The sequence below is a fragment of the Phocoena phocoena genome, chromosome 19 (assembly GCF_963924675.1).
Source record: "Phocoena phocoena chromosome 19, mPhoPho1.1, whole genome shotgun sequence".
NCBI classification, from domain to species: Eukaryota; Metazoa; Chordata; class Mammalia; order Artiodactyla; family Phocoenidae; genus Phocoena; species Phocoena phocoena.
In genome coordinates, this window is record NC_089237.1 from 54459133 (window position 1) to 54471079 (window position 11947).

The 11947-nt window shown below is 45.9% G+C and overlaps 1 protein-coding gene across 1 annotated transcript in view; it reads left to right on the forward strand.

Annotated features, from left to right (window-relative positions):
• DNAH9 (dynein axonemal heavy chain 9) overlaps positions 1–9818 on the forward strand; it is a 300462-nt gene extending 290644 nt beyond the window's left edge. The window contains 2 exon segments of the mRNA XM_065896659.1: positions 4581–4970; positions 9342–9818. Of these exon segments, the coding sequence (XP_065752731.1) occupies positions 4581–4970; positions 9342–9569 (618 nt within the window). The 3' untranslated portion in view covers positions 9570–9818.
• Positions 9819–11947: the final 2129 nt, after the last annotated feature.

Consider the following 11947-nt stretch of genomic DNA (forward strand, 5'->3'; position numbering starts at 1 on the left):
TCCTTTCTTTCTCTTTAACAGTCACTTTGAAGTTCTAGGACTGTTTTAGGTGGAGCACAGGGAGACATGGGGCAACCCACACTACCCAGCACATCAAACAGACAAACCCAAACGCCCTGCCCAGACTGGGTACCAAATTAGAAAATGTCTGACTTTTCAAGTCATTAAGTCAATACCCTTAGCATTTTTTATTATGCAATTTTTATTCATAGTTGGCTGGATGGGAAAGCATAATGCTACCCAAAAGTACTGGCTGAATTGAAAGGCACAGCTCTGTAATCCCTGAGGACTGTGGGAGCCCACAGCACACAGAAGTGGCCACCTGGGAGAGGTCTACCAGCCACAACCGTGTCCCCACAGAGAAGAATTCAGGAGAGTCAGACATCTGGCTCTCAGCCTTACACAATGAAGAACCAGGTCCTGTGAGCATCCCAGAGCTGTTTGGTCAGAGGTACTGACTCCCACTAACCAAATGCACAAAAGCCTGATGTACAAAACTCCCAAATGCCAGTTTATTCCTTTACAATCCTTTACAACTAGGTATAACTTTCAAAGCGCCATTTACTGATGGCAGCCTGCCCAGAAAAATCTCTTCCTGTGTTGGAAAACTACAAGAGAAGCTGGATTCTTTTGCACTGTCCAGTATGGTAGCCACTAACAACAGGTTAACACTTGAAATGTGGCTAGTCCAAACTGAAATGTGTTGTAAGTTTAAATTAAATGCCATATTTCAAAGATATGTTATATTGATTAAATATTGAAATATTTGACATTTTAAATCTATAAAGTTAAGTTAATCTATTAAGTTAAATAACATATTATGAAAATTAAATTCATCTTTTTCTTTTTATTTATTTATTTATTTATTTTTGCGGTATGCAGGCCTCTCACTGCTGTGGCCTCTCCCGTTGCGGAGCACAGGCTCCAGACGCGCAGGCTCAGCAGCCATGGCTCACGGGCCCAGCTGCTCCGTGGCATGTGGGATCTTCCCGGACCGGGGCACGAACCCGTGTCCCCTGCATCAGCAGGTGGACTCTCAACCACTGCACCACCAGGGAAGCCCCTCTTTTTATTTTTTTAATGTAGCTACTAGAAAATGTAAAATTACACACATGTAATTTTGTGAATTTTAAATGTAAAATTACCCATTCACAACTTGCATTGTATTTCATTTGGGCAGTGCTCTCTTAGATGGAGTCATGGCCAGCCCAGAATCTGGGGCTGGGAACTATTTTCTATTATTCAGATATTTAATGGCATCAAACATTTCCCCCCTATGCTTCAGTGGCTAATTGCCCCTCCTAATTGACAAATTCTGTTTTTCTAAACATGTGAAAGATGTTCAGTCTTAAAGCCCAACTTGCTGACTTGGGGAACCGCTCTGGCTCTTTACTCTCATCCGTTGACTCTCATGTGTTGACTTAATAGTTCAGGTTTTGCTTTGGCCCTTTAGTGACATACGGTCACCACCCCACAGGCAGCTGCCCTGGCCCACATGTCTGCTAGAGTGCACAGATGGACCAGCTGCGGTCACCGCAGTCTGGACGCCAGACTGGGAAGGGTGGAACCCACATAATTCCCACTTCCCTCCACATCTCTTTGCCTCCCGGTGTTTCATTCATGTGAAAGCTGGTTGCAAAGACCACCTCCAGAGGGAAGAAAAAGCAGACAGGGGCTGACCCTCAGAACAAGGTGCAGCCTGCAGCCCCTGGAGAAGGGCATATGTGGGCGTTGCTGACCCCACATGACAGACGCTGGCCACGTGCCTGCGAGCCCAGAGCACCAGCCACTTCTGACCCTCCAGAGATGCCCTTTACAGACGGACATTCCTGGCCATCCAGAGGCTGGAGTCCTTAGGTTTGGAATGGAGCCTTTGAATCCGTGCTTTTAACAAGCGCACTGACTTAAAGCAATGAAGGCCTAGAGGGCAAATCAGGTTTTTATCTTATATTCTACCTAAGAAAGACTTTGAAAGCATTTATTTATAGGGACAAAAAAAGTGGTTAAGGCCACATCCAGGTAGCCCTCATACCCACCATGAAGCGCCCCCCAGTCTTTAGTTCTCCCTGCTTTCCCTGCAATATGGACATGGAATAAGCCAGTAACACAGGATCCTGAACTATGTCATCTTCTTAAGGATTTAGTGTTCTCTTTGTGAGTTTTCTTTTTGTCGACTCTTGACCTATAAGCACATAAGTGCAGACATTATTAATCCGTGTTCCACGGGATCCAGGCAGGGGGAGTTTGAGGAGGTCAGGCTTGAGCAGATGGAAGCAGGTTTCTCTCACGGGGAGCTGGAGTCTTTACAAAAGGCCTGCTTACCCACAGTTTGGCTGAGAAACTTCCCGTCTGCCCACCCCGCCTCCATCAATCTGGCAGCACCTGAGGAAACGAATTTTCTCTGAACACCTTCTAGGAAGCGCTGTCCCAGAGTCTGTAGGTTTATTCCTCTTTTCCTAAGAAAGGGACCCATATTACACTGAGTGAATTTGGAGTGGGGTTCTCTCTGGTTTCTTCTCAACCCCTCCTCTGAAAGTGAGTCATTTCTATGTCCACTCAAGGTCATGGACAGATCTGAGTTCAGCACCCTAACCACAAGGTGAACGACTTCTTTTCCTAAATCGTTCTTGCTTCACTCTCAAACGGGCAGAACCTAAGAGCACATTCTTTAAGGCTCCATCGCTCATACTTTCAATTAGTAAATGCAAAATCATTGTCAGAATAACTTCTAAGCAGATAGAAATTTTTAAGAAAGCCAAGTTACACATTTTATGCTTCCCTGCTGTCAAAATGATTTTAGATTTTTGAAGTGTTAAGTATTGCATATACATTTTTTTATTATCAGATTTTATTTTTAGAGCAGTTGTAGGTTCACAGCAAAATTGAGCAGAAGGCGGAGTTCCCATATCCCCCTCCCCCGACCACACCCAGCCTCCCCATCATCAACACCCCCAGCAGAGTGGCCCATCTGTTACAGCTGGTAAATCTACCCCGACCCCTCACAATCAACAAAGTCTCCTGTAGTTCACATTAGGGTTCACTCTGGGTGGTATACGTTCTACGGATTTGGACGAATGTGTAATGACATGGATCCGCTGTTTTAGTGTCTTACAGGAGAGTTTCACTGCCCTAATATTGCATATATTTTAATTTAAGCACATGATTTCTTCTTGCAATGAACGTCAGAGAAATAGAGGTTTATGGGACCTCACCGTTTTCAGAAGTGGCACATCTCTGTGTAAGGCATGGTCACACCGAGTAAGTGATTGAATTAGCCGGGGACGATAACCAGGCAACAAAGGACTTCTCTGTACCAGCAAACAACTGTGGCTGGCAGAGTCCAGGGCTCCATGTGAGTTCATCTCTATCTGTCTCTCTGCCGCGGCCCTCAGAGATGTGCCAAAGGACCGGGACATTTTCATCCTACTTTTTCCAGTAGTGCTGGCCCAGTCCTGTTAGGTCAGTTGTGGGATGATTCCAGGGCGGGGGACCTTACCTCCCCACCAACTCACATGGCCAACAACATTCACAGGTGCAAAAAACTTCCACAGACACACCCCGACTCAAAACAACCCAAAACAATTCTGTGGGGAAGCAAATTTATTTGGTGTATTATTTATAAAAGCACTTTATAATTATGTGAGTTAATTGGCCATTGAAAACTTAAAATTTTTATTTTAAAAGGAAAAATAAATACGGCCTGTATCTTTTTCCTTTTAAGTCTATTGGACTTTATTTTTTTGTAATGAGTCTTGATTTGTCTACATATCTTCTTATCTGCAGTTTAGCCAGCGTGTACAATTATATGCCCATAAACATGTTTTATTAAAACTGCAACATACAGAATTTTTAACACAACCCTGGCAAAAACACATACACTACAGTTTAATTACCAAACAGAAAACTAGGCCTTTCGGTTTAGAGCAGTGCTGTCCAATAGAACCCTCTGTAGTGATGAGAATGTTCCACGTCTGTGCTAAGGGCACAGTGCCTGCTGATGCCATGAAATGTAGCTAATGTGACTGATAACCTGATACTTCTAACTCACTTGTGCTTAAATAGCTTCATGGGACTGACGGTCATCACATCAGACACGGCAAGCCTTACTGGGCACCCTAACCCCCCTGCAGACACCGCCGCAGTGGACACGACACCTTCAAGAAATTGCAGATCCTTGGCATAACTAAGGTTACAAAGTTTAATTTAAAGATGGTTTTCAATGTACATCTTCCTTTACAGATTTCATCTAGCAATTGGAAGAGGATTCCTCCTTCGCTGGAGGAGAACAGAGGAGCCCAAGCTTTAGGGTAGGGTGGAATCAGCGTGGAACCCACTGGTGGCTTGAGGTCTGCAGTGGACCTAAACTACCGTCAGTAGATACGTGTAGACTCTGAAACCACAGGAGTGGGGAGACGACCAGTCTCTGTGAGACAAACCTTGCAGATCAAGTACTAGACAGGGACTGTCATTGTGTCACCGACCCCAGCCGTCATCTCCTGTCTTCCCAAAGATCCCCGAGGCCAGCTGTTTCCAGGGACTTGCTGCCCCTCACTCTTTCCCCTCTCATTCTTTGTCTTCAGGGGGAGCTGACCATGACCAGCGACATGGAGAACTTACAGGACGCTCTGTACCTAGACACAGTGCCGGAGCCCTGGGCCAGGCGTGCCTACCCTTCCACTGCAGGCCTGGCAGCCTGGTTTTTGGACCTGCTCAACCGAATCAGGGAGTTGGAGGCCTGGACAGGCGACTTTACGATGCCCCCCACTGTGTGGTTGACAGGCTTCTTCAACCCTCAGTCCTTCCTGACCGCCATCATGCAGTCCACAGCCCGCAAGAATGAGTGGCCCCTGGACCAGATGGCCTTGCAATGTGACGTGACAAAGAAGAACAGAGAGGAATTCAGGAGCCCCCCTCAGGAAGGGGCCTACATCCATGGCCTCTTCATGGAAGGCGCTCGCTGGGATGCACAGGTAAATCCTGGGATGAGCCAAAGGGCATCCCCAGTGGGCTGATTACATACACATTGCCCCCTGTAAAGTACAATTGCTAAAAGGGATGCCCTTTTTTTTTTTTTTTTTTTTTTGCGGTACGCGGGCCTCTCACTGTTGTGGCCTCTCCCGTTGCGGAGCACAGGCTCCGGACGCGCAGGCTCAGCGGCCATGGCTCACGGGCCCAGCCGCTCCGCGGCATGTGGGATCTTTCCAGACCGGGGCACGAACCCGTGTCCCCTGCATCGGCAGGCGGACTCTCAACCACTGTGCCACCAGGGAAGCCCAGGGATGCCTTTTGAGCATCCCTTGAGGCTGTCAAATCATTTCTATGTAGCCAAGGATGACATAAAGAGCGCAGAGTGAGTAGAGAGGTTAAAAGCAACAGACTAGCTGGATCTGAATCCCAGCACTACCGCTTACTAATTCTGTGAAAAATCTCCGTTTACTCAACTGTTTTTTAAAAAATATTTATTTATTTAATTTATTTATTTGGCTATGCCAGGTCTTAGTTGTGGCACATGGGATCTTTGTTGCTGCACGTGGGATCTTTGTTGTGGCACGCAGGATCTTTAGTTGCAGCATGTGGGATCTAGTGCCCTGACCAGGAATCGAACCCAGGCCCCTTGCATTGGGAGTGAAGAGTCTTAACCACTGGACCACCAGGGAAGTCCCTACTCAACTGTTAAATGGGAAAACAGAGTTGCTGTGATGATTAAACAAATTAATATGCAAGACACTTAGAACAGTGCCTGGTACATAGGGAGTGCTCAAAACTTGTTGTGTGACCTGAGGGTATCATTTCACCTCCCTGGTCCACTTTCCTCATTCATGAGCTCTTGGAGGGCAGGAATCCCTCCTACTTTTTACACTGCTACGTGTTAGCAAAGGGGTGCCAGTGATATTTAAAGTGACACTTTGAATGGATTCCTCACTGCAGGCTAATACAAATTTGAGTCAGCATAAGATCAGAAAAGATGTTTTGTCTCCCATAGGAAACTAGCAAACAAGCACAGGTGGCTGGGATAAATGACATGAACAAGGATGGATAACTCTAGGACAAGTTTACATTTGTTATACACATGATCTGGAAGGACTACTTAGTCAAATATCCCATTTGGCAATATTTGCACTAAACTATTCCTAGCAGTCAATACAAAGGAACGTGGGAAAACTATTAGAAGGTCCAGAAGATCCTACAAGTCCGCATCAAAATGCATAGAGAGCTGTACTAATTTGAAGAGTGTCCCTTCAAAATTCATGTCCACCCAGAACCTCAAAATGTGACCTATTTGGAAAGGGGTCTTTACAGATGTCATTAGTGAAGATGAAGTCACGCTAGAATAGAGTAGGCGCTGAACCCAATGAGTGGCGTCTTTATAAGAGGAGAATGCTCTGTGAAGACGGAGGCAGAGACTGGAGGCGTGCATCTACAGGCCGAGGGAGGCCAAGGGTTGTAGCAACCACCAGACACTAGGGGAAAGGCATGGGACAGGTTCTGCCTCAGAGCCTCCAGAAGGAACCAACCCTACCTACACTTTAAGACTTCTAGCCTGCAGGACTGTGAAAGAATACGTTTCTGTTGTTTTGAGCCACTGTCTTTGTGATAATTTTGTTACGGCAGCCCTAGGAAACCAGTCAAGGGCCAACAGAAAGGACGGTAAAGTGGGGCAGTGTTCAAGCAGCCTGAACGTTGAGAAGGAAGCCTACTTCTCTCTCTCCACCTGAACATTTGCACAAGTCTGTCAGTCGAGATCATATGTGGACTGTATTAGGTGTAGGGTAGCCAGAGCTAGGATACTAAAGACGCCAAAATGAGAGAAGTGCAGGAAAGATAAGTAGGGGGGAAGCTCAGAAGGAGGAGCACTGGCACTGGGGGACAAAGGGATATTGATTCCAAACAACTGCCTCCCATTTGTTCATTACCTTGTTTCCAAATAATAAATACAAACAAAAAAATAACACCCGCCCACCAAGAACTCTTGTTCTCAGAGTCTATATCCCAGAAAGCATTCAGCAAAAAGGGAAGGGTGGGCTTCCCTGGTAGCACAGTGGTTGAGAATCTGCCTGCCAGTGCAGGGGACACGGGTTCGAGCCCTGGTCTGGGAAGATCCCACATGCCACGGAGCAACTGGGCCTGTGAGCCACAATTACTGAGCCTGCGCGTCTGGAACCTGTGCTCCGCAACAAGAGAGGCCGCGATAGTGAGAGACCCACGCACCGCGATGAAGAGTGGCCCCTGCTTGCCGCAACTAGAGGAAGCCCTCGCACAGAAACGAAGACACAACACAGTCAAAAATAAATATATAAATAAATAAAAGATTACTATTAAAAAAAAGAAAAGGCAAGGGTAAGGATGTCCAAAATTCCTCTCCTCCATAAAACAAGAACATTGGCAAAAAAAAAAAAAAAAAAAATATATATATATATACACACATGTATATAAAGATATATATAATAAGATATAATATATATCATATATATAAGATAATAGTATAATAAGGTATATATCAAAATCATATATAATAATTTTATACATATATATATATATATATATATATACCAGAATCAAACTTGTCAGAACTCCAGAAATTAACCAAAGGCTTTTGGCAACCAGAGCAGTGTTTGCTGAAGAAAAATGACTGAAAAAAGAGCAAGCATTAAATGCAAATGGATTAAACACTACAATTAAAAGGCAGAGATTGGCAGAATGGATTAAATTTTTAAAAACCTGATCCAACTACATGCTGTGTATAAGAGACACACTTTAGACTTAAAGACACAAATAGGTTGAAAGTAAACAGATGGAAAAGACATGCCATGAAAACAGTAACCAAAGAGAGTTGGGGGACTATACTGATAGTAGACAAAATAGACTTAAAATTGTTATTAGAGAAAAGACAGAAGAGAGAGGAATTGTAGAGACCAAAAAAAGGCATTTTACAGTGATAAAAGGTCCATCCATCAAGAAGATATAACAATGACAAATATATGTGCATCTAATAAAACAGACCCCAAAATAAAGGAGATGAAAACTGTCAGAATTGAAGGGAGAAACAGACAACTCAACCATAATAACTGACGACATTAACACCCCACTACTAATGGTGACAGCTAATGGTTATAGAGTTTCTTTCTGGGGTGATAAAAATATTCTGGAATTTAGGTAGTGGTGATGACTGTACAAGTTTATAAATATACTAAAAACCAGTGAAATGTACATTTTAAAAGAGTTGGCTTTATGGTATATGGAAAAAGAAAGGTTCTACCCCTGCTGCCACTCCCTACCATAAACACTCAGTTGTGGGGGACAAGGGGTCCTCACTGTTTACCTTAGTTCTATTAGTTACTATGCCTCGTGTCAGCCTCTACCAGAGCTGAAGAGGCACATCCTCCCCGTTAAATACATTTCATGGGAATTAAAACAAATTCTGTCCACAGCATAAGGGGCTCAGAATCAGCTAGGCACGGGCAAGGAATCCATGAGTCACGCTGGATCATCATTTCCCAAAGTATGTTCAGAAAACCCTAGTGCCACGGGAAATGAATAGGTTGCAAGAAAAGGGTCCTGTGGTCAAATAAGTTTGGGAAAGACTGGGATAAGTAAAGTCAAACTGTTTTCTTCACTGCCAGGACTTCTTGTCTTCAGTGTGCTAGTATGCACCGTAAAGCTTCAGGGCCAGGGTCTGGTAAGCACCACTTCCCAAGCTTATTTCACCAAGGCACCTTTTTGTTCCTCAGAATATTTCTCAGGACTACTAGGAAAAACTTCCCCAGACAGCACTATGGAGACATCTCAGAACCAGAGAGAGGCCCCAGCTGGAAAGCTACAGAACGGCCAGGTCCCTGTTACTTGAGTGAAGATAGAACACAGCTCCCTCTGCTCAAAAGGAGAAAATGCTCTAGAGGGTGGAGGACAGCACATAAGAAGCTGGAACAGGACATAACCAAAGCCTTAACATCTAAAGCGTTTGCCGGCAGGGACCGTGTCTTGCTCAGCTGTAAGTCCCTAGCACCTAGCATGACATCTGGCAGATAGCTGCATTCGGTATGCTTACGAAATGACAAAATAAAACTAAGAGAAATTCAAGCCCCAAAGAGATTAATGTGCATATGATATGCAACAGCTTTCGGAACTCTGCTTCGAGAAGATATTCAGGCTGAAAAACAGTGGGAATATGATGTCCACCCCTCCATGGCACCCCATTGTGGGTTGTCGAGAGAACTTAGTAAGGGGGTGGGCCCAGGGCAACCAGGTCTTCCCAGTCTCTCTCCCGGATCTCCCGACAGGAGCAGGCCTGGCTGGCTGAGCTTGGGGCCTGACCTGAGATGTTCTCGTGTCCTTGTCCTCAGGCTGGGGTCATCACCGAGGGGAAGCTGAAGGAGCTGGTGCCCCCCATGCCTGTGTTGCTCCTCAAGGCCATCCCCGCAGATAAGCAGGATTGCCGCAGTACCTATCCCTGTCCTGTGTACAAGACTTGTCAGCGAGGACCCACCTACGTGTGGACTTTACACCTGAAGACGAAGGAGAAGCCTTCCAAGTGGGTTCTGGCCGGAGTAGCCTTGCTTCTGCAGGTGTAGCTCCTTGCAGACCCACCGAGGAGACAGAGCTGGGCTGGAGGCTGCCCAGAGGGACCAGTGGAGAGGGCGGACCACAGCCCTAGCGAAAGATGAGAAACCGAAAGCACTCACAGTTCTGAAGAATTCCTTTGGGGAACTCGGAGAGAAGGACCTAAAGTGAGGCAGAGCTAGAGGAGTGTGGACCTGGGAACTAGGGGAGAAGAGTCTCCTAACACTGACCCTTTCCTAATAAAGCGATTTGTTCTTCAACTGTGTCTGGTCCAGCCTTTGAGCGTTGCAGAGTCGTAAGTTATCATGAAGAGCCCAAGAGAAACGAGCCACAGGCACTTGAGCCCTGACGTCGTTATACAGCCCTACACGCAGCGCCCTAGTTCCCAGCTAGTCCGGGGCCCAGCGGCACCGGCTTTGCCGATGAATCACTCTGCATTTTAACAAGCTCCCCAGGTGATTTGTATGCACTTTGTGGTTTGAGGAACGTTACTCTGGATCAGGGGCCCACCAAACTTTTTGTTAGGGATCAGATAGTAAATATTGCAGGCTTCGCAGGGCATACTGCTTCCATTGCCACTGCTCACCTCTACCACTGTAACCCCGAAGCAGCCATAGATGATACCTAAAGGAATGGTGTGGCCACGTTCTAATAAAACTTTACAAAAACAGGCAGTGGGCTGAATTTTGCTGATCACTGCTCTAGAGGATAAGGGAAGTACGTATGCAATATTTATCCTTCATTAATCCACACATCCATTTAACAAGTGTTTAACATATACTAGTTGCCGAGGGCAAAACTGCAAACAAGGTGGATTGTTTCCTTGTCTTTCCGTCATCCTTCAGATCATTTAAGAGGGGCGCAAGGAGAAATCTTTCACCTAAAGCTTTTTAACCTAAAAGTTTTCTAGATTTTCCTCTGTGGAACACATTTTCACTGGATGCCCAAAGAGGTCTACAGTTTTAATGAGCTGTAAAGAGCTCTGTGAGGAGGCTTGTTAAGTCGCCTGGGGGTGGGGGTCCACCACTCCTTCTAGGGTCGTTACTCCCACATGTCCTTGGAGATACTTATTTTTGGATTAATTACCATTTAGTACAGTGGTTCTTCATTTTGAGCAGGCATCAGAATCCCCTGGAGGACTTGTTAAAACAAAGATTGCTGGCCCCCACCACTCAGAGTTTGATTAAGTCTAAGAAATTGCCGACGCTCCAAGTCTGGGGACTGCACTTTGAGAACTCCTGATTCAAAACATAAAAACCCACCCTCCTACAAACCTCTGCTATGAGAATACAGAGTCTCATGCCAATTCCACCATGATTTTCCTGCTTTCTGCCTTGTGGTTCCCGCATCCCCAAAAGAAGGGCCTTATTCCTCATCTTCATGCTGTTAAGAGAGTTAACAAATTCCTCCGGAATCCAGGGATTCCAACCTAAGTGCTGTCTCTCCTCACATCAGCCAGCAATGTACTTCCCGTTGTTTGCCAACAACTTGCAGTTTCTTACCTACAGTTCATCTGTTCCCATGGAGATAGCTCTGTCCTCCTCCTCAGCATCACGCTTCCTGATCCTCACTGGGAACAGTACAGTGAGAGCAGGCAGAGGACGACCAAGATGGAAGGAAAGTCGTGTCGCGGTACGAGAGCAGGACCCTCTGGGTCACATCAGTTTTGGAGACAAGTGGTCAGGTTAGATATATGTGTTAATAAACCTCTAGATACACTATAAATTGGATCAATACTATTGATTTCTTCCTAACACGTACAGACAAAATGAGAGAAGGAAGATAATTTTAGAGGCCAGGACACTTTGGCAAAAATGACGGATGGCCTAAGGGGGATGCCAGGAGAAAGAGGGGCAACTTGAGGCCCCAGAGCAAGTTGGAGGTGGGCATGGAAAGAGGACACCAGAGTGCCCTGCACTGGCCAAGCTCTCACCGGGGCACCAGGCTAGCAAGTTCCCATCACTGTTCTGCTGGCTGGTAAACTTGGTGCGTTTGTACGAGCTGATCTAGGAGCTCAACCACCACTTAGGGTCTGTGAGTTCCAGTCAGTACACAGTGGACGCTGCAGACACGGACAAGACAGGGAGTGACCACCAAGTTTATTGAAAAAAGGGAAGCTTGAGTTAGCTTTGCACCTTTATGACAAAGACCACACTGAGCCAACTGGCCTCTACGCTCCCCCCTCTGGAACAGAAGACCTGCTCTAGGACCACAGTTCTAAAGGGCGGATGTGAGGTTCTTCCCAGCAGCAGCTGCAGCTAATCCAGTTAAACCCTTCCCAGAGACCACTCCTAAAACGGGACCTCCAAGTGACACATTTTCCCCAAGGGGTCCAAGAGAAGAGATGAGCTGAAAGGTGAAGACTTTTTTTCCTCCTGATGCAGAAGCA